A 21,887-nucleotide genomic window follows, 5' to 3' on the forward strand; every position below is an offset into this window, starting at 1 on the left:
GATACACTTGTCTGTCTGCAACTCTCTCTCTCTTTCCTTCTTTATAAATCCGCCTTTGTCTCACTCTTCAAATGTTTTCCAAACGCTGTATGCGAAAATGTCATCCAAAACAATTAATGAGCAAAAGCAATAAGCAGAACATACTTTGAAGAGAAAACAATCGAAAGAATCATAGTGCACATGCTAGCTCCAATCTGTCTGTATGGCTAAAAATATGTAGATGTACTTATCCTCCAAAATGCCGTGAACCTGCCACGCGTGCCTGTTATGTGAGAATTTTAATTAGACTTAGACAAACAAATAAACCCCGACACATGCACTCAATAACATACTAATCATATGAATGCCAATTAAAATATCTGAATGAGTGTTTAGTTATCGCCTCAAAAGGTCCCCACACTCGATAAACCTGCAAATTTAAAGCAATCACTAACATCCACTGAGGCACTATGTGGATGTTAAAGATAACATACAAACACTAGATTTTTCCTTCTGCTAATTATTTACCAGAATTTATTTATGTAACACTTTAAAAACAACACATGGCCAACCAAAGTGTTGTGCAGCAGAAATATAAAAAGTACAATGAGAACAATAAATACAATAAATAAAGTTACCCACTGAGCGAGTTTTTAACCTGGATTTAAAGAGCACCACTGAATAGGGCTGGGCCATATTATACCGTTCACGGTAATACCGGTATAATGTTAGGCAACGATAGGAAAATGAAATATCGCGATAGAATATGAGTAAAACGCGCATGCGCAGTGCCTTTGTTTTCATACGCACATGGCCGATTGTTGAGTGAAACAAATGAACCAGAATTGGTTTGTAAAAATGGTGCAACTTCAGTGATGTGGAACTGGTTTGGTGCTTGTCCGTCAGATACACAACAAAGCACGTTTTTTGGCAGAACATGCAAGCGGCCATCGTTATTGTCGTATTTGTCGGACTAAGATGCTCTTAAATCTGAGAGTAATCTGGGTCCTAAACTCCGTATTCTTCAGGTCAAACAACACTGCAGCATCACTGAGAGTTAAAAACTGTCTAAATTCTTTCATCTTTAATAAAACGATCAGCATTGCTGCTTTACCAGGTGTAACTATAAAGTTTAACTTCCAGGCATCCATGAAAACAAAAGTTATAACATTTAACGGAGTTAGAAGTTAGCAGGAAGCTAGCGGAAGTTAGCTCACTAGTTTCGCTAGTTAACTAAGCATGATATAGCATGTTCTGACTGAGAGATTTCTGAAAGAAATTCAAACGTACAGCTCTGCTATCACTTCCAACATAAATGAAGACAGGAAACTAAACAGCAGTGACGTTTGCAGGGTTACTGAAGTTGGGCTAGCTGGTATATAATGATGTGCTACGTGATCGCTAGCGACACAGCTATGTTAGCATAACATAAACAGTGAAGCTGGAGGACGAACACTAACACTTTTTCACTTATAAAAGTTAACATTCCTGATAGTTAGAGACAAATGCAATCGCATGGCAGGATGCTGTAAACGGACCAAACTTCAGTCAGGAGAACAACTGAGATAATCCATCCACAATACAAGGTTAGTCATTAATATACTGCAACAACATGGGAATAGAACAGCTGCCAGAGAATTCAACATTAATGAATCAATGGTACAGAAGTGGAGGAAGCAAGAAGAATGAGTTTAATAAAGTTTGATTTATCTGACTGCTTTGTTTCGCTTAATGTGCCTTATAATCCCGTGCACCTTATGGTCCAAAAAATACGTACTGCGCACTGCAGTTTAATGTTGCAAAGCACCTCTTTTTAACTTCAGTGGATATTATACATGGTTATGCTCAGGATATGTCAGCCCATTTCTACTGGAAATGCCTTTTGGTTAAACTTTCAGCAAGGAATTTGCATTTGCACTGTTACATTTTTATAAAGCTTTAATGTACATAAAAACTAGCTTCTTGTTTAAGTGAAAATAAATGGAAGGTTGTCTTTTTGCGCTAGTAATGTTGTGGAGTTGTATTTTGTCTCGCATCAATTATATCGTCAGTTATATCGTTATCGCAAATTTTCAAATATATATCGTGATAAATATTTTTGGCCATATCGCCCTGCTCTACCACTGAAGTAGATTTGCCTAAAGAGGCCATATTTTACATAGTAAATATTACATAGACTGTATATAAAAGATGGACTTAGCCATCTTTACCAATGGGTTAAACAAGGCTCTGTTCCCACATGGATTGATGACATGTGGGAACAGAGCACTTCAGCTGCATAAAGCGTGCTTTGCCTTGGTTGCTAGCAGGTTGCCGTGGTAACTCATAGTTTGTATGGAAGACACCATCTTGTCTTTAAGCGCTCTCTCCGAGCTGCAGTGAAACTTGAAAGTGAGGCATGACAAACAGAATGTTGGCCTTTAAAGTCAAGGTTGTGCCTTATTGTTGCAACCACAACATTTCAACACGCGCAACTTCTACTTTGAAGGCGAACGTCCAGTATGCATCACACTTTCACAGTTTCACTACCACTCGTTTGCACGCGTTTGCAGACAAGTCGGCATTTTTCATGCTAACTACAGGTAACTGCGGTAACCTACTAGCAACCAAAGCGTATTCATAGTGAGGTTTTCAGTGTGGCACCTTATTTCTCTATGCAGCCAGATTCCTGCTAATGAATGAGTGCATTCTGTCCCATTGAAACTGCTGGTGATGAGGAGACTGCAGACTGGTCACTAAGTCTACAAGCCTGATGCTTTACGAAGCCTCAAACTAAACATTTTCGCCTTAGCTATCATTCTGTTTCAAAACTTGATGTTACAAGCAGAGGGTGGAGCTGACTGAGAAACCAAAAACACTTACATGAAAGCCACAATTCACAACCTAAATGTCATGGTGCATTCAAAAAGACTCATAACTATTGCTTGAACTCAAATGTATCAACTACTCAAGTGAGTATTTGAGATGTTTTCCAACATACTTTCATACAACCATGTAAACAGAATTATTGCCCTCTGCTGGACATTTAAAAGAACACAGGCTTAAGACATTTCAGCATCTGCTTCTATTTTCAATTTTCAGCTACATGCACAACACGTCAACTTTAACTTCCCTACATTCTTCGTCTTGTATCATTTCTTCTTCAGCCCGTTGTGGCTGTGATCGAGCTTTGGGTCAACGTGGCTATAAGCAGTCTTTCCAGAGAGCCCAATGCATCTCAGTGTACCCTAAAGCAATTTCAAGCAAATATATTTACTTTATGCACATTACACATTCAAGAGCATTTCCACATCTGCCACCACTGCTTCAGATAGGCTCTCATCTTCCCCTTTTAAAAACAAAAAACCCAAAAAACAGGAAGCTGTCATTCTGTAGAGAGGAAGTCCCGACGGTGTTGGAAGTACCTGTTCTGTTTTGCAGAGCCTGACTTTACTCCCCGCCAGGGACACCAGCACTCTGCCTTTGTAACCGCGGAGCTCCAGCAAGCCTCGCTTGTTTGTGGAGGAGGCGTGAGGGAGGGTGCCGGAGCGCTTCTGGGAGCCACAGGCGGGGGGGCGCGTGGCCGTCTGAAGAGTTTCCATCCACTCCTGGCGCTCCCCTGTGGACACGTGCATGAGTGAGAGACAGATACGAGAGAAAAAGGGAGGCAGATGGTGCATGTGGATACAAGTGTGAGCGTGTAAAGGAGTGAATACAAGAGGGAAGGAAATCAAGAAAAGCCAGGGAGAGAACCAGACAAAAAGAGATCAGGGCATCCTAAAGTCTTTGAATCATAGTGTTAACTCATCATTTTTGCATTTGTTCTGTGAGCTACATTGGCTCCTAAACCTCCGCTGCATACTGATACAGAAAACTCCAGCCTGAAAGGAAAAGTAATTGAAACACAGGATGAGCTACAATTGGTGAAAATTAACTCAGCCGCTGGAAGGAGAAAAAAAACCCACTATCCTGCAAAGCTGAAAAGTGCTAGCAGTGGAGATACAGATGGCTGCTTCTCAGAGATTTGCAAGCCTCAAGCAAAATGTGGCGGGGATAATTTCAGTCAAGACAACACCTAATTAAAATATACGATAAAAAGAGAAGAAAAAAAGGTACAGGTTTTAACGAGAAGCAGCCACACTTCTCTGAATACTCTAATTTGTCTCAAGTTTGGAAGAAAACAAAGAAAGTCACAAAGAGGAGTGACTATATTTCACAGAGCAGCTTATCTTGGCTTTAAGAGTATCGCTTCTTCTGAAATTCTTATTTTGGGGTTCAAATTGTTCGTCGATGTCCAAATCCTTATCTACTGCCGCTCAGGCGTTTCAAACGCTCCGTTTCATGAAATGTGATAACCACTTTAAGTTATTAATATCTTCAAAAAAACAAAAAAAGCTGCCATGTCATTGCATCAAAGAGAGACTTAAGAGGTTGTTACTTCCACATGCTGACCACTTTTAATGAACAGCAGCTACTGCTACGTTAAGATGATGAACGACTTTGTTGAGGAGAGCTCTGGATGAACAAATGCCAAACATAAATGAACACAAGCAAACGGGCCAAAAGTCCTCCACAAGCAAGTGAGACAGTGATAAAGTCATGCAGAAAACTAGTATTTCCAGTAAATTCATGTCATTGCTACTAAAAGTGGGGCGCACTTTTTCACAGGATTGCAGGATATAGGAGTCCTATAGCAGCAGATAAACACATTAATCAGTCAATTTCTTATATTTCTTGCTGTTTGGGGATTTGATAAAACCACAAAAGAAGACATTGCAGATTGTCTCGCAGCACAACGCAAACAAAGGAATCTAAAGCTTTACAGGCCTTAGACTCTTCGGGTAGCTATCATTAGACAATTGCTGCTGGAAAGACGGGTTTAGCAAACAGTCAATTGTCCCATCAATGGCACATCTAACGCAGTTTGGAGTCTTCAAGCAGTGTCCTTGAGCGGGACAGGACTTACTGTAAATCCCCCTGGATTACTGTGCAGATAAATGGCTCAAACGTAGTGTGCTCCATCATGTTCCGCACAGGGTTTACATTCAAAAGATGTATTCGAAAGGCCTCTCAGAAATCTTCCTCTGCAACTTTTCAAGCAAACATAAAAGCAGACATGAAGCACACGCTGTAAAGCCCATCCCTCCACCGCCCAAGACACGGTGCTATCAAAGCCCGCAAAGTGGAAACACAAGAAATACCAAAGGACTGTAAACACACACAAAGACTCGCATCACAGGTCCAAAGCAGAACCCACAGCGGTAGCTGTTCTACACAAGCCGGAATAAGAAATGCATTTAAAAAACTCTATAAGCTGATATGAACACTATGCAAGCAGCAATGCTGTCCTCTAAAAAAGAATTTATAAGTTACTGTATGTTTTTGAAATATAAATATCCTCCAAGTGAAAATGTGCAAAGCATCAACTCATCATACGAAAAGCAAAAAAGCAAAAAGCAGCACTGACAGCATGACAGTTTATCGGAATATAATATGATTAAATGATGCTCTCAGAATAACCACAAACATTTGTGTGTGGTCACAAAGGGGGCGTCACACCGCCCCTTTCAGGAAATGTATTTTTGGATACCTCACGCATGGGTTTAATGTGCTTTGCTCAAATGTTCAGGATGAAGAAACACCTTCGCTTGGTGTAACATCCTCTCGGCTTGCTTTTTTTCATCCGTTACATTTCTTTGCTAAGAACAGGAAGGAAACTGCACGAATCGTGATATGAAAGTTATTGCAACTGGAAATGCAGACTAATGAAAATGCTTGAAAGAGGTTAACAAACTGCTGTAGCATGCCAATGAACGAATTTTATTGATTTCCTTGATGGGAAAATTCATCTTTTTCCCTTTTTTGCCACATCTCGTTTTTTAAAAAGTAGAATAGCCTGGAGCTAGCGGGGACTCAGTGTCTCCCTCGAAGAATGTCAAAGTGAACAGAAATCCAAAGAAGAACAGCGTGTGCTGAACCAGTGAAGGAGAGGAGGCTCACTGACATCTCACTGTTTGGATGACTAAAATTCATCTAAACATACAATTTTTTAAAAATAATTCAAAAAACATAAGCTGCCATATATCCCATACATAAAGTGTAATATTTCAAGCCTTTTTATTGTTTATTTTTGATGATTTATGCCTAAAAACGTATGAAAATCAGAAATCCTGTATCTCAAATTATTAGAGTTTGAGTAAATTAAATATTGTGAATGTCTCAGTCTAATTCAGCACTCGCAACCAATCATAATCACAGAAAAGACTGCTGATTTGGACAGCATTTGTCCAAATGACACGTATCAACACCCTTCACACCAAGGGTAAGCTATGGGGGGGTCACTGCTGAAGAGGCTGGCTGTTCACAGAGAGCTGTACTGAACCATAGTAATTACAAGTTAACTTGAAGCGAAACATGGGGTGAGAAAAGCTGCAAAAGCAGCAGGGATGACTATAGCCTCGAGAGGACCGCCGAATAAAGTTGATTCGAGAACTCGGAAGAGATTTATGCCGAGTGGACTGAGGCTGGAGTCAGTGCATCAAGAGCCTCCATGAGGGAAATCTTCAGGAAAACGACTGTAACTGTTACAAGTGAGGTGCTGTGTCATCTGCTGGTGTTGGTGGCATTTGGTCAACTGTGTCAGTCAGCGCAGCAAGCGTATACCAGGAGGTTTTAGAGCCAGCCATGCTTTCATCTGCTGAAGAACTTTATGGAGATCCTGATTTCCTTTTCCAGCAGGACTTGGCACCTGCCCAGAGAGCTTGTGCTCAAATGGCCAGCCAAGTCACATGACCCTAACCTTACAGAGGTTATATGAGGTTCAGGTTCAGGTTGGTACTTGACAGTACCTCACAGAAAAGCTGTGAGGTACTGTCAAGCAGAACATAAGAAACACCAGAACCAAAAACATAGATGAGCTGAAGGACACTATCACAACAACCTGGATGGTATAACTCAAGTTGGACTTGAAACATCGTTTTTTTTTTTTTGATTGATTGATTGATTGATTGATTGATTGATTGATTGATTGATTTAACATTTAGAGATACTGGATTTTCACAAATAGTACATACAACAACCAAAAAAAGTGATTTGCAACCATGTTAATAGAGCCTGACACATTTATTACCTGATGTATCGTATCGGCCAATAGTAGCTATTTAGTTTCAAAACTGCACACTGGAGGATACTCTGCAACTTCTCAGTTAGAAACACACAACAATCGATTGATGTAAACGAGTACATAAACACACAAAAAATATACAGAGAAATCCCCCCCACCCCAAAAAAACAGATCTTTTGATTTTTATATCAAAAGATCGATATCAGAGTTTAACACCGATATCAGATTTTTGATATCGGTGTTAAAAAGGACAGGCTCTACAAGATACAAAAGAACAGTTAAGTAAAAGTGATACAAAAGATTGATACAAAAAGGAAGGCACTGATAACTTGAGATTTACACACAAAGGACAAAAAGTGAGCTACAGTGGTCCCTCGTTTATCGCAGGACTTGCTTTCCAAAAATAACCCGCGACAGGCATGAACATGTTCACACTTTTCTCTCTTGTTTAAACGCTCTCAAAGTTCAAGCCTTCTAGAAAAATAAGTCTTATATAGAATGAAACCAGACACACCTGCGGTTGCCTTTGAGGGTGCAAAACGTTTCGTGGACATTGTTGTGTTTGTTGGGGAGAAAACTTACAAACACACAGTGCAGCACTTCAGAGTCACACTGCTAGAGATCGAAGATTTATGTAAATTTGACAAGCTGAACGCACTCTGCACTGTACAGGAGACACGGCACGAGATTGATTGACAATGGTCTACAGCCAATTAGGATGTAGAACACTATGCGCTGTAAAAAAAACAAAAAAACCCCAAAAAAAACATGGAAAAGTGCACAAAAAAATCAGCGAAACAGCGAGGCCACGAAAGTTGAACCGCGTTATGGCGAGGGACCACTGTAAACCTTTTGCTAAAAGTATGGGCAAGCAGGAAGTTTGTTGGCTAAAACAGTGTTCGGCTCATCTATAGTTTACTTGGGTCACTATTGACAGTTGGTAAATGGAGTAGTAACTGATAGCAGATGCATTCTTGAGACATTTTTGCCAACCATGACTGATAAATGGTACAGTGAAAGTAGTCCAGTTTAAAGAAAGAGTTCAACTGTACACTTTTGAACATGAGGCACAGTGAAGATGAAGGGGTTCTTGAATCCATCTGACAGGGCTGTGGGTGTATGTCAGATGAAAAAGGTCAGTAACCACTGACACACACCATAGAGTGAGGCGTATGTGATGGAAAGACTGACACTAAAAATATTCTTCAAAACACGGAAGCTGGTCAGCGAACCACAAAGCCCACATACTTCCTTTTTCTGTTCAATCTAATTTGCTCAAACGAGCTCCAAGTTCATCTTAATCGTCAGAGCAAAATGTTTTTGGTACCCTCTCTTGTCGCCAGATAAATCATTGTGGAGCATCGCCTTGCTCCGGAAATTTTAAAACGGACCGTTTTACACTCACGCCCATGCTCACATGACACAGTGCGCGCTCCTGTTCACGGCGTCTTGCTATTCCAGTCATCTCCAGGTGGCAGGATGGCAGAAAAGAAGACTGCCTGCATTTATGTCAGCAGTGCCGGTTTCTGAGTAAAAATCTAATTCACTCAAAGGAGACATCCTTAACATATAGTATATAATTTTAACAAAGTTCCTAAAGGCAACCATCAACACAACATTACATGAAAGCCGCTAAAACTACAGCTTGCCCACCCTCGCCCACCCACGCCCCAAGACGTCAGCGTGTACAAAAGAAAATTAGCCACCAAGGCCCAAACAGTGCATCAATTGCAATTTGTCTTGCTTATTTGTAGCATAAATAAACTAAAGAACCAATTTAAAAGCATAAAAACAGGCCTAATGACCTAATAACCCCAAAATATTCAAAACACAGTCGTTACAGATTTATTACGTGGGTGCAAATTAATTTAATATATCCAGAATTTTAATGATCACAGAAATTAGTTCGTATTTATAAAAACAACAAGGTGATTCTTCAAGGTCTTTTTTTTTTTAAGGCAGACTACACCTCCATTTTTCTCCTTTCTGCTTTGACAGACTCAAATTTGAACTTGAGCTGCGTCACCCCCCAGAGTGACCTATCGGCGTGTCCTCCACACACACAGGAAGGGACCCGTCAATCATTTTTTGGTCACCGTCAACCTGTCACCGTCATAAATTGACCTTAATCATCTTCTCGACTGTGACCTTCTGACCCTCCTGCAGCCTTTGTGGACGTGTCTCTCCTTGAATTTGCATGCAAACATACCCTCTCAGGTCTCTGGGCGTCCTCATCGTCGACAACCTTAACCGCCCCCCACTCGAGCACCAAAATACTGTATCTGCTGCCCGGTACCAATCCCAGCTCAGCCCCACCCTCAGACTCTTATGAATTCACAAGGAGCTGGTATCAATAATAAAAGGCCTGCTCAATTATTGACCGCCCTTTACATCACTTGGCTTTACGGTTCCCTTCCCATCTTGCTTTCTGACTTCCATTACCTGTCCTGCTCTCACTTATTTGCCTGTTCATTTATTCAGATGGGGGGGGGCTCCTTCCTCCTTCCCTCCACTTTCCGCTGGCCTCCTCGCCCAAGCTGTCAATCTGAGCGCAGGAGGGATGGTAGCAGAGGAGGAAGGTGAAAGTAACGGTGGCGTGCCTGTACGCCTTGCACGTTAGGATTTGTGTATGTTAATATTTGCCTCGCACAAGAACCTCGCAATGATTTTTTGCTCAGTGCACAAACACGGCATCACCTCTGCATGCACAGAACAACTGCCAGCCACTAAAAATCCAGCGGCCAAAACTAGTGCTTATTAAGGGATATATGCAAGGCCATCTATTTGAAAGAATATTCGACTTTTCATGGAGAGAGACGAGGGGAGGGGCAGATAATCCTCAGCGAAAGTGGATGAGATGAGAGCTAGGTCCACTCAGCGCTCAACAGAGATCTTAGAAGCCGCCCACGCGGTCTCCATCAGCAGGGATACAAAACAAAAGGGGAGGAAAACAAATAATAAAAGATACACAAAGCTGAGGGACTGTGGCCATTTTCTGTTTCTCTCCTTTTAATCATCTCAGTGCCCAAACTCACCAACACTGAACGAAACATTTCTATTATTATTTAGTGTTTAATCTACACATTTGCCACAAATTACGTCTTACACTCACATTCATCCTCAGTAAAAACTGTTTATGTTCATCAGAATCAAATTTCTGGCAAACGTATCCAAACTGTGGATTTTGTACATTCTGAATTATGTGACATTCAGTTCAAACTGATTTAAGTGACTTTGAATGTGGAGTGGTTGTTCGGTCCGAGTATTTCAGAAAGCAATGATCTGCTGGGATTTTCCCCACACAGCCATCTCTAGAGTTCACAGAGATTAGTCTGGACAAGAGAAAACTTCCAGTGGACAGCAGTTCTATCCATGAAAATGTCTTGCTGATGTTATTAATCTCTGGCTCTCTTCCACAGCATGTCTTTATCCTGTCTTCCTTCTCTCACCCCAACCGGTCCGCAGATGGCCCCGCCCCTCCCTGAGCCTGGTTCTGCCGGAGGTTTCTTCCTGTTAAAAGGGAGTTTTTCCTCCCCACTGTTGCCAAAGTGCTTCCTCATAGGGGGTCTACCTACCCAGGTTAGGAGGGAACTGAGGAGGATTAATGGCAAGAACGCAGCGGGTCCAGATGGCATCAGCTCGAGGGTCGTCAGGTCCTGCGCGGACCAACTGTGTGGGGTGATGGAGCACCTCTTCAACCTGAGCCTGAGGTTGGGAAGAGTCCCACAGCTCTGGAAAACCTCCTGTGTTGTACCAGTGCCAAAGACTTCACGCCCCAAGGACCTCAACAGCTACAGGCCGGTGGCTCTGACATCCCACCTGATGAAGACCCTGGAGCGGTTGGTCCTGGCTCAGCTTCGGCGCCTAACAAGCTCATCACTGGACCCACTTCAGTTTGCCTACCAGCCTAGCATTGGAGCGGATGATGCCGTCATTCACCTCCTACATCGTTCCCTCGCTCACCTGGAGACCGCTGGAAGCACTGTGAGAATCATGTTCTTTGATTTCTCCAGTGCCTTCAACACTATTCTTCCCTCGGTTCTGAAGGACAAGCTGGTGAACTCTGGAGTGGACCATCACCTCACTACCTGGATTTTGGACTACCTCACCGACCGACCACAGTATGTGAGGACTCAGGGCTGTGTGTCGGACAGGGTCGTCTGCAGTACGGGGGCCCCACAGGGAACGGTTCTGGCTCCGTTCCTCTTCACCATCTACACTGCAGACTTCTCCCACAATTCCACCCAGTGCTTCCTGCAGAAGTTCTCTGATGACTCTGCAATAGTCGGCCTCATCACTGATGGGGACGACAAGGAGTACAGAGGACTGACTCAAGACTTTGTGGACTGGTGCCAACTGAACTACCTCCAGATCAACGCCAGTAAAACCAAGGAGCTGGTGGTAGACTTCCGCAGGCACAAGCATTCTCCACTGCAACCACTGAACATCCAGGGTATGGACATTGAGGCTGTGGACAGCTACAGGTACCTTGGTGTTCATCTGAACAACAGACTGGACTGGACTCATAACTCAGACGCCCTCTACAGGAAAGGGCAGAGCAGGTTGTACCTGCTGCGGAGACTCAGGTCGTTTGGGGTGGAGGGCCCACTCCTGAAGACCTTCTATGACTCTGTGGTGGCTTCTGCTATCTTTTATGGTGTGGTCTGCTGGGGCGGCAGCATCTCTGCTGGGGACAGGAAGAGACTGAACAGGGTGATCCGAAGGGCCAGCTCTGTTCTAGGATGCCCTCTGGACCCAGTGGAGGTGGTGAGTGACAGGAGAACGGCGGCTAAGCTGTCATCCCTGATGGACAACATCTCCCACCCCATGCAGCAGACTGTGACAGCACTGAGCAGCTCCTTCAGTGGGAGACTGCGGCACCCACGGTGTGGGACGGAGAGATTTCGCAGGTCTTTCCTCCCCACTGCTGTCAGACTCCACAACAAAGACTTTAACTGATCAAACACACACATCCATACATATGCAATAATACTAAGTGCAATAATCCTTTCTGGCATCGTTGTATTTTTACTCAGTTGTATATAGTATTTGTATTTGTATTCTATTTTTATCTTATTGTATATTTTTATTCTATTTTATTCTACTGTATATAGTATATTATTTTATTCTATTCTGTACAGCTGTGTACTGTATTTATTCTTATTGTATTCTAATTTTTGCGTCATAACTTTTGCACTGTCCACTTCCTGCTGTGACAAAACAAATTTCCCAAGTGTGGGACTAATAAAGGTTATCTTATCTTATCTTATCTTATCTTATCTTATCTTACCTTACAATATAAAGTGTCTTGAGGCAACTATTGTTGTGACTTGGCGTTATATAAATAAAACTGAATTGAATTGAATGTCAGAGGTCAGAGGAGAACGATCAGACTGCTTCAAACTACAGCTGAGGTATGCAGAAGAGCATCTCTGAACTGGGTACCACTCTTGTCAGCTAAAAACAAGAAGCTGAGGCTAAAATCCCACAGGTTCCCCAAAATCGCGCTGATGACTCTTAACTTTTGCTGCAACACTCAGAATGTCGGTTAAGTATCAAAATGTCAAGCTGCTGTTGGTGTAATGGTGTAGAAGGCATTTTCTTGGCACACTTTGGGCCCCATTATACCAACTAAGCATCACTTAAACACCACAGCCCACCTGAGTATTGTTGTTGACAGTGTCCTTTATGACCACAAAGACTGAAACAATGTTTTTTAAAACGTATACAGCACATACAATCAAGATCTGACAGACTGTCAGCCCCCACACACTTTCATGTCAGAAGGCCCAAGTTACAGACTACCGGTAATGTGTTTATGTATTTTACACTCTGTGATCTGTAGCTAATTTTATGCATGGACTTTTATAGCTGTACGGGGGTGAATTTTCATACATCTCAAAATGTAGCGAGGCTTAAACTTATCACTTTGAGGTGACATCTCTGCTAGGTGTTACATCAGATAACTTGAGTGCCTTAACTCAAAGTCCCTGCAGTAACTGTGGCCTTTATAACTTTGAAAACATTTTTAAGGCAGTTATTTCACAAACGGAACGGCTTGCTATGTGGTTTACTGCGACAACAGATCTTCTAAGAAGTCTATTCTTTTATTTTATTCTGTGACAAAACTATTAGCCTTATAATATTCATGGGTTAACACAAAGGCATCTGTGTCTCTGCGAAGATCCCATACGGTTTATAGGCGGGCCTTCTGGCTTTCAATAAAGGAAAGACGTCCAGCTAAAGAGAGTGTACGCTGGACTAGCATTCACCTGATTTAGCTAAGAGGAAAAAGCACTCCAAAACCCAACCACTGTAGCAGTGAAGTATGAAATAATGTGAAGTGAAACATGTACAAACATGTACAAAGCTTAAGTCTCACTGCAGGTCCTTCTGAGTTTATAATTCTGCCATCATTTTGTCTCTGGGCTGCTCCCAACCACTCCTCTGCTCTTCCTTACTCATTCTCTACACCTCTCTAAATGTCTTTCCTGTCATCTCGAGCAGAACCAACATGTGTTACGAGCAGGCTTGTGGAAAGGCAATTGCCAAAGCATCAGAATACAAATCATCAACCTTTTTTTTTTTTTTAAACACAATAAATCTCATCTCCTGTCTTGTAGCGCATTTGTCTGCAACCCCTCCGCACATCTCCAACATTCCCCCTTTCTGTCCTGTCTGTTTTCCATCATTCCTCGCCGCATCTCTTCCTGCCGCACTTTCTTCTCCCCCACCGCTGCCACCGCTCTGTGCATCACTTCTTCCCTCCCTCCTTTTTTCTCCCCCTGCCTGCCTTCCTTCCTCCTTCCATCTTTCCTCTCTCAAGCTGACAGTACCTAAGGGAAGGGGCCACCTGCGGACCAAGTGGGGAATCAGCCGACAGCTGTGTGCACACTCTCTCCGGTGGCCTTCAATTATTCACTCACTTCTCACTCCTCCTTTTCCCTCTCTCCATCTTCACTCTGTCCTTTTCATCGCTCCCTGCCGTCTCCGCCTTTACTTCTCTGTTCCTTTTTTTTTTTTTAAATATCGAGATTGCATGTCTGCTTCTTGCACTATCCACTCCTGCCACTTCCTCGCCTAATCCCTTTCTTCCCCTTGTTGCTCTTCCTCCCTCTTCTTCTATGCCTTTTGGATGCCTTTAACCACTCTCGCACACTCCTCCAACCATCACTCCATCATTTTCTCCCCGCTCTCGCCCCCCACCTGTATCAGCAGCTCCTTAACTCCACTTCACTAACCAACTCCTTCTCTTTCCCTCTGTCTGCTCGTGTCTCCTTCTTTTTCATGTGTTTCCCCAAAGATTGATGACTCTCCGCCACAAGGCGAGTGGGCCTGTTTAAAGATGCATGAGGTGATGAGGCCAAGTTTTATCCTCCTTTCTCCCTCTCTCTCATTTCTCCTCACAGACTCGTCTCTTGATGGCAGGAGCCACCTTCGCGAGAGCCATCCGACTGTTCCCAAGCGGTCAGAGGCCACCTCCAAATCAGACAGCCCTCTCCCCTTCCCAGCTCTTGTCAAGACGACTGAGTGTGACGTATGACGATCAGACAGCGTGATAAATGATGCCATCGAGGACCCGCGACTCATAAACGGACCAAACAAAAGAAAAGAAAAAAGGCTGGCAGTCATCGATATGATGATCCGCTGAATCAACAGAGAGGGGAGGGGTTGTCGTACACCCTTGGTCCTCAGAGTGGGGGGAAAAGATGAAAAAAGTTTTTGAAGGGCAAGTTGTTTTTTTGTTTTTTTTTATGAGCTAGAGGTGAAGCAAAAACAAAAAAATCCTGAATGAAAAGACTGGATGCAAATCTTTGCTCGGTGGAAGCCACAAAGCAGCCAGAACTATTCATATCTCGTATATGCATAGTGTAAAATCTCCTGTTTGAGCTTCCATACATTTCGCTTTAGCTCTCAAACGTTTGTGCATCTGTGCACAATATAACTGAAATCCTTTGTTACCAAAATGGGATGATGTAACATAACTGATGGGCCACAACCTCAAAGAGTAACGAAGAAGCTCTCCCTAAGACGAGACGCTAAGAAGCTCTCCAGCTAGCTAGCTAGCTAGCCGGTACACACTTTAAGCTTTTAGTCTTTTGTGGCGTGTTTTGTGGCTAATTTCGCTAAGGTCAACTGACTGGGGAACAGAGAGTGAAGTTATCGGCAGTTCAATGTTATTGGTCAATATTTGCCAATCTCTCGGTATCTGCCTTTATAACAGCCCATAGATGTAATCTTAAAAAGTTACTTCCACCATGAGCCTAGATGTTTCATAATTTGTCCACCACAACTGGCAACAACTGTTTGAAAGGCCACAAACACAACAAGCAGCTGATCAGATACATATATACAACCATTTTTGCTGTATTTAACTTATCAAATATTCTGGTAACACAGTAGAGCAGCAGTTAGCATTGAAGCCTCACAGCAAGCAAGTCCTGGGTTCGAATCTACCATCTACCCAGGGAGTTTGCATATTTTTCCCACATTTGTTTGGTTCTGTGAAGGTGATAATGAAACACTAATACTTCACTTTATTTTTGCTCAGCTTTGCTGAAAATGCACCCATACATCAAACAAAAAACAGTACTGGCCAAAATCAGCCTTCTTGTCTGTTCCTGTCCGCATCCTTAATGACTTTTCTCCATGGCAGTAGCTGATGGTTACCTCTTTTTGTTACATCAGGTCTGGCTAATATTCAAAGGTTATTCTTCAAAATGAACATTTCTTTGTTTCCTCTGGTACATTTTGGAGAATGAGGATAAACCTAAATAAAATGAAGAAACACAAACCAGCATCATCAAGTTTTGCAATTTTGCGTCTAAATCAAGCTACATTTGCATCCCTACACAATCTTTTTCTCTTTAGCTGCTGAACGGGAAAACCGCACACTGCAAGACAAAAAAAAACAATTAGCTGAAAGAGGCTAAAACGCTTAGTTGAGACAGTAAAACATTTTACAAAAGTGTTTGGTGCTAATTAATTCCATACAAGCACTGATTAGTACGGCTTTGAGTGCTGAGACTTCACAAGTGACGCTCTTCTCGACAAGAATGGTGTCAAGTACAAACACTTTGGGAACCATCGAAAGGTTTTAGCTTTTCAAAAGTCCTCCCAACCTGTCGTATTTTCTAAAGGAATGACCTTCTTCGCTTATTATCTGCACGTACGCCTCACAATGATTTGTATGCATTTTGGTTAAAGAGCAAATAACGGGAGATGTTCATTTCTGTCCCATTAAGTCCCTTTATCGTCTTCAGCTGACATTTTACATGGATCCGCACGAATGCTGGGTGTTTTTACAATTTCTGCTCAGACTTAAAATGAAATGCTTCTTTACATAAATAATTATCCATTAAACGTTTCAATACGGGTTTCCATTAATGAATAACTGTATGTAGTACTTGTTATTCCTATGCCTTGGTCACCATTAAACTGACAGAATACCAGAGTAAAAGTTAGATTTTGTGCAAGGCCTGATGCTTAATGTCTGCTCCAGTATTATGCTGCCATTAAAAGACCAGTAGGGCTCTTCAAGAGCAATAAGGTGATCCTCAGTAATGACTATTAGCAAGTCAAATATTGAGGTTTCTATTCTTGGCTCAGATGTCAGCATGTCACAAACCCGCGCTGAGGTCTCGGTGACCCAGTCGATTAAGATCTTTCAGCTCTACCTGCTCTCACGTATTTACACTGTACCACTCAATGCCATAACCACGCAGAGCTTGATTTCTGCAATCTAACTTATTCCCATGAATCAAAGGGCAGCCAGCATCTGACCCCAGAAACAGACCCTCATTTAGTGAATGAGCTGTCTGACCTGCGCTGCCTAATAGACTGCCATCAAGCAGGCGGGAGGTGAGGAGCAGAAAGTGTCTCCTTCCCCTCTCATTAAGGCCGACACAGACAAAGCTTCCACCTCAAAGACGATAAGCGGAGACAACTCGTGCGGCGTTTTGTGTGTGACAGTAAGATGAAGAGTAGAGGGAGGAAAGATGTTATTTAAGCAGAATTCCTGCAATACTGACCTCTTTAATAACCACATGCACACTCATCGGTAGATCATAATTTTCATTTATTCAGCTGGACAGAAAATAACACTTTTTCAAGCGTAATGGTAGCTCAACCAAACCAAGTCCCAATCCCCAAAGATTGGTTTACGTCAGTGACAGAAAACATCAGCTGATTTCCTTCTAAAGTGGTGTTTACACGGAGACAGGAGACTCCACATCCAAGCAGTCACTCCTGCTATAGTTCTAGTAGCTGTATTGTAAAGTCTCCACAGTCGGGTACAAGCGATCACGAAACACTCGTCACCCTCTGATGATAACATTTCCATCACTTGAAGCACAACTGCAGCAGACTCGCTAACATGGAAACTTTAACACACTTATAAGCAATCAAATAGAAAATCTCAAAAAAGGTGCCAATAATAAAACTGCTTTTTTTCCCTCCAAGCCACCTTGCAACCCGCCGCAGGTCCTATATATATCAATATCTGTTGTCACAGATGGCACGCAACATCTTTTGCACTTAAAGTTCAGCTACAATGCTGACATTTTCCCTCTCTGTGGCCCAGTGATCACGAGTTGTAAACATGGCCCTAATCAGCCTACACATACTAACACTAAGTATAAATTTAGAGCAGAATCCTGTTTCCCCTTAAGTAATTTTGCTTCCTCATTGACCAGCTGTTCTGCTACAGTAAACTCGAGCGGCGCAGATATATTGGCCAATTTTACTATTTTTCTCAACATATGTGAATTAGCAAAAAGGCCAATAAATGAAAGTTTAGGAAGTTTAGAAATTAAGAATCCAAAGGAGAAAGTTCGTCCACCAGGGGCGCTCTGCAGCTTCCCAGTTGGCTACACGTGTTTGGAACACCAGAAACACGACAGCTAATCTGAGCAGACTCAGTTTAAATGAGTAAGTAAAGAACTCAATATAACAAATGTTACAGAAATCAATTTGTCTCCAGCAATATATGAATTTTAAATCACTAAATATTGATCTTGGTCTCCAAAATTATGCACTTGCAAGTTCCCAGTCAGAATTTTCAACTAGAACAAGTCAAGGCAGTCCCACCAATCCCGACTTCACAATCCAATCCAGTGCACACATGCACAACTGTCAAACGTGCAGTTTGTACAGCCACTGTTTTGTATTTGTGACTTGCTAAATAAGATGTATCCAGAGCACTGACTGTGCTCTGTCCATGAAGAGGCAGCAGTGATGTTTTTAAGCACAAGAAACAAAAACCAAGCACTGTGCTGGTTTTCTAGTGACACATGAATGCCTCTACGTTGCTAAGGAGCAAAACAAACCCCATTTTTCCTTGCTTTTCCAATTTTACCACTGGAAAAAGCTCACCTCGGGAGTGGTGTCACTCCCAGTCCCAACATCCGACTTGCGAGGCAACTGGAACGCTGCGTTAATCTCCATGCTAGGCGAGGCTAAACGCCACATCGCTGTACCTAACTCACAGACATTAAATGGATCTTGATCCTTTCATATCTGTCTTCAAAGACTGAAAATAAATGTATACAACCGTTTCTTTACACAGGGGTGCTTTGCAAAAGGATTCACAGTCATACAAATGAGCCTAATAAAACTGAAAATGAGTATGAGGAGAAAGAAACTGCAGAGAGAGAGCGTGTTAGAGAAGGAAGAGAGAGAAAATAGAGGAAAAAGGAGGTGAGACAGAAGATTGTCACGGAGGCATTCAGATATTCAGATGGCGAGGTAGGAGAAGAAAGAGACAAACAGGAAGGGAGGGGGGAGAGGCGGGGAAACAGGGGCGAGCGAGGAAGGAAAAACAAGGCTAGACGGGGAATCAGCCGGTCAGAGTGACAAACAGAAAGAACGGCACGTGTGGCTCATAGCTGAATGCAAAACCACAGAACAAAGAGGAAAAGGAAGCACTTGTTGTACCTTCTCTCTCAGCTCGGAATATGAAGGTCCGCAGGGAGGTGACTACCTCAAACTTGTTGTCGCCCAGTCCTCGCACCTGCCTGATAGCGCTGGCCAGAATCATCCCTTTGGAGTACATCTCCTAAACAGAGGAGGACACACACACAGCGAATAAACACAAGCACACACGCCGCTTCACGCATGTTAATAATGTTATTCAACTGCTGCTTATTCCTATTATCTGCATCTGTAGGCCCACAGTTATTATTTTCTGGCGCATTGTTTGTATCAATAGACGTGAAATCCTGAGTCGTATTACTCTCTGTTAGGACCACATTCAATTTCAAACAGCACTAACAGACGTCCTCGTGAAACCACAGAAACATCTTATCAGTAGGCCGTCAGATTTATCTGCAGAAATGAAGCAACCCTGTTCCGTGTCCAGCAATAACTTTGATAAATCGCACAAACGCTCTCGGACAAGGAGCGCTGCTCCGAGAGCCGGAACGAATTTGCATTGACGCGACCTCCGACCTCGAATTGGATACTTGAAATGTGCAGAATTTCAAAAGCAGGAAACGATGTCCAAACGAAAAAAAGTGAACTGCGCTACATTAAAGAACGCCAGCGCACGTGGCGAGACGTCATCTGGAAGTTCGTGAAACAAATCTACGAGCTGAAAACAAACTTTTAAATTTAAAAAGAGACGTGCACACGTGTACTGGGGATTCAGCACAGGAAGTGAGTAGGTAAAGCGGGACTTGGTTGTGTGCTTTGTTTCATTACCCCCCCTCCTCCCCAGCAGCTCTAGTGGAGGCATCCAAATAAGGAGGATGTTGCACTGGAGGCTTCGTGACCCTCTTTACAGTCTCCCTCGACAATGGCAATTACAGTACTGGGTCATCATGAATGGGAAACGAGATAGAATGGACAAAAAAGGAGAAAAAACCTCCAAAGTTAATATTATGACTACTGAAGAATCAAGGACAGACTGCATCACTATCAGTATTCAGAACCTGATGTGAGAATATAACACAGAAATGTCCAAGAACATCTCAGACTATAACGTTCCTGCAACAGAGGGAAGTGGGGGGAGGGGGGCAGCACATTATGCTTTTGTAGTGGCATGAAAAATGACATGGCTGTTAAAAAAAAGGGGGGGGGGGGGGCAGACACGAGAATGCATTATTCATGCTGATAATGTCATTATCATTGCAAAATAAGGAGGAAAAAAAACACAGAAACAACAAATGACTTCATATGACAGCTTTTTTCCTTTTCCCGTTTTCTTGACCTGAATTTTGATTCCTGTGTATAAACTGTAACAGTTTGTGTCTGTGCTTCACCGTGCTTCTATCCCACAGTCACATGCAGAGTGTGCCGAGTAAGCGAAGGAAGAAAGGATGGATGGATGGATGAAAGAGGGAAGAGGGTGTGGGGAAGACAAAATGAGAAATTTAAAAAAAAAAAGGATGTGAACTTTTGACTCCCTCTTGTCATTATTAATTAAACCAGTGACCTTGCCATCCACAAAAACCTATTTCTAGAGACCACGCAGCCAAAAATATACCAGCCGGCACAGTCAGTTAAGGAGAGTAGGGCTGAGTGGGAGGGATGGATGGATGGTGGGGGAAAAAAAAGAGATAAATTAGGTTTGGGTGAAAGGCCAAGGAGAGAAGTAAGGGAAAGAAAATGGTAAGAGCGTTGTGTGATACAATCAGAAAAAAGAGGTAAGGAGGGGAAGGGAAAAAAACAGAGGGGAAGGGATAAATCCATGATCAGAAAGAAAAAGAAACAGAGAAGAGGGAGGACAAAGACAGGAGAGGAGGCGCGTGGGAAAAAGAGAGACATCATGTAGAAATGAAGACGCCTAAGAGGGTCAAGAAGGGGTCCTTCTCATATTAAAGCAGGATGTTAACAATGGCAAGAAGTGGCTCAACCTAATTACCGACAGGCAGCCGTGTGCGTTCCTCTCCCCGGGAGTTTCACACCAATATCTCCCTCTTTCTCTCTCTAAATTTAGCCAGAAGTTAAAGGAAGGTGAGGAAAGGAGAAAGTAAGAGCGCGCGTGGATGAATTAGCTCGGCGGCTGCGCACGGATAATTATACCCCGGCATGGGTTAATTAATTGTTTTAATTCCAGTTTTGGGGTCACGCAGGAGAGACTTGTTTAATTGCGAGTTGTGCATCTGTAAATACTCTCCCAGCAGAGTCAGCGGAGACGTGCGATGTGACGGGAAGCGGCGGTCGGCGTTGAGATGACGCCATGCGCCGGAGCGGCAGCTGCCCGCCCGCATGCACGTGAAGGTTTTTGAGGCTGATCTCGAGAGGACTGGCTGCCAAGGAAGCAATGAGGCCTAACTATCACTCTTTCTCCAATAGCCGACACACCTGACTCACCTCCGTCTGCCAAAAGATCTCCTCCACACTCACCTCCCCTCCTCTATGACCTCTCCCCACTCCAACTTCAGCTGCTCATTCTTAGCCATACAAACCCTAGGGAAGGCCTCTCATTTGGTCCTCCATAGGGTTTGTCACCCCATGTCATTTTGCAGGGCGGTGTCGGTACTACCTCTCCTTTTTTGTGCGTGGAACTGCCTATCCTGCATGGATAACTCTCTGTTCTTTTCAAAAACAACCTGGTAAACTTCAGGAAACAATTAAGGCAGAGCAATGGAGCTAAAGCCTACAATAATAGAGGCGCCGTGTGGAGAGAAGAAAAAGAAAAAAGAAAAGAAAAAAAACAGGGAGGAGGGTTAAAAAAAAAAAAGGAAAAGAAAAAGGATGGAGGAGGTTTTACCACCAGCATGGAGTTAAGGTTCTGGCATCTCAAACGCTCAGATTTTCAGTGGAGGCATGAGGACACCAACTGGCTGGAGGGAAAAATTGCACC

General features: G+C 43.0%; 1 protein-coding gene across 1 annotated transcript in view; it reads right to left on the reverse strand.

Moving 5' to 3' along the window:
• Positions 1-21,887, reverse strand: part of arap2 (ArfGAP with RhoGAP domain, ankyrin repeat and PH domain 2) — a 166,868-nt gene that overhangs the window by 123,086 nt on the left and 21,895 nt on the right. Inside the window, exons 7-8 of the mRNA XM_085451178.1 lie at positions 19,016-19,136; positions 3,384-3,577 (exon numbers count right to left, since the gene is read on the reverse strand). Of these exons, the coding sequence (XP_085307304.1) occupies positions 3,384-3,577; positions 19,016-19,136 (315 nt within the window). The remainder of the gene's footprint in view (positions 1-3,383; positions 3,578-19,015; positions 19,137-21,887) is intronic.

This window comes from Copadichromis virginalis, linkage group LG3 (assembly GCF_057382275.1).
Source record: "Copadichromis virginalis isolate Kocher_CV1m ecotype Utaka linkage group LG3, C_Virginalis_male_GT1.1, whole genome shotgun sequence".
Lineage (NCBI taxonomy): Eukaryota > Metazoa > Chordata > Actinopteri > Cichliformes > Cichlidae > Copadichromis > Copadichromis virginalis.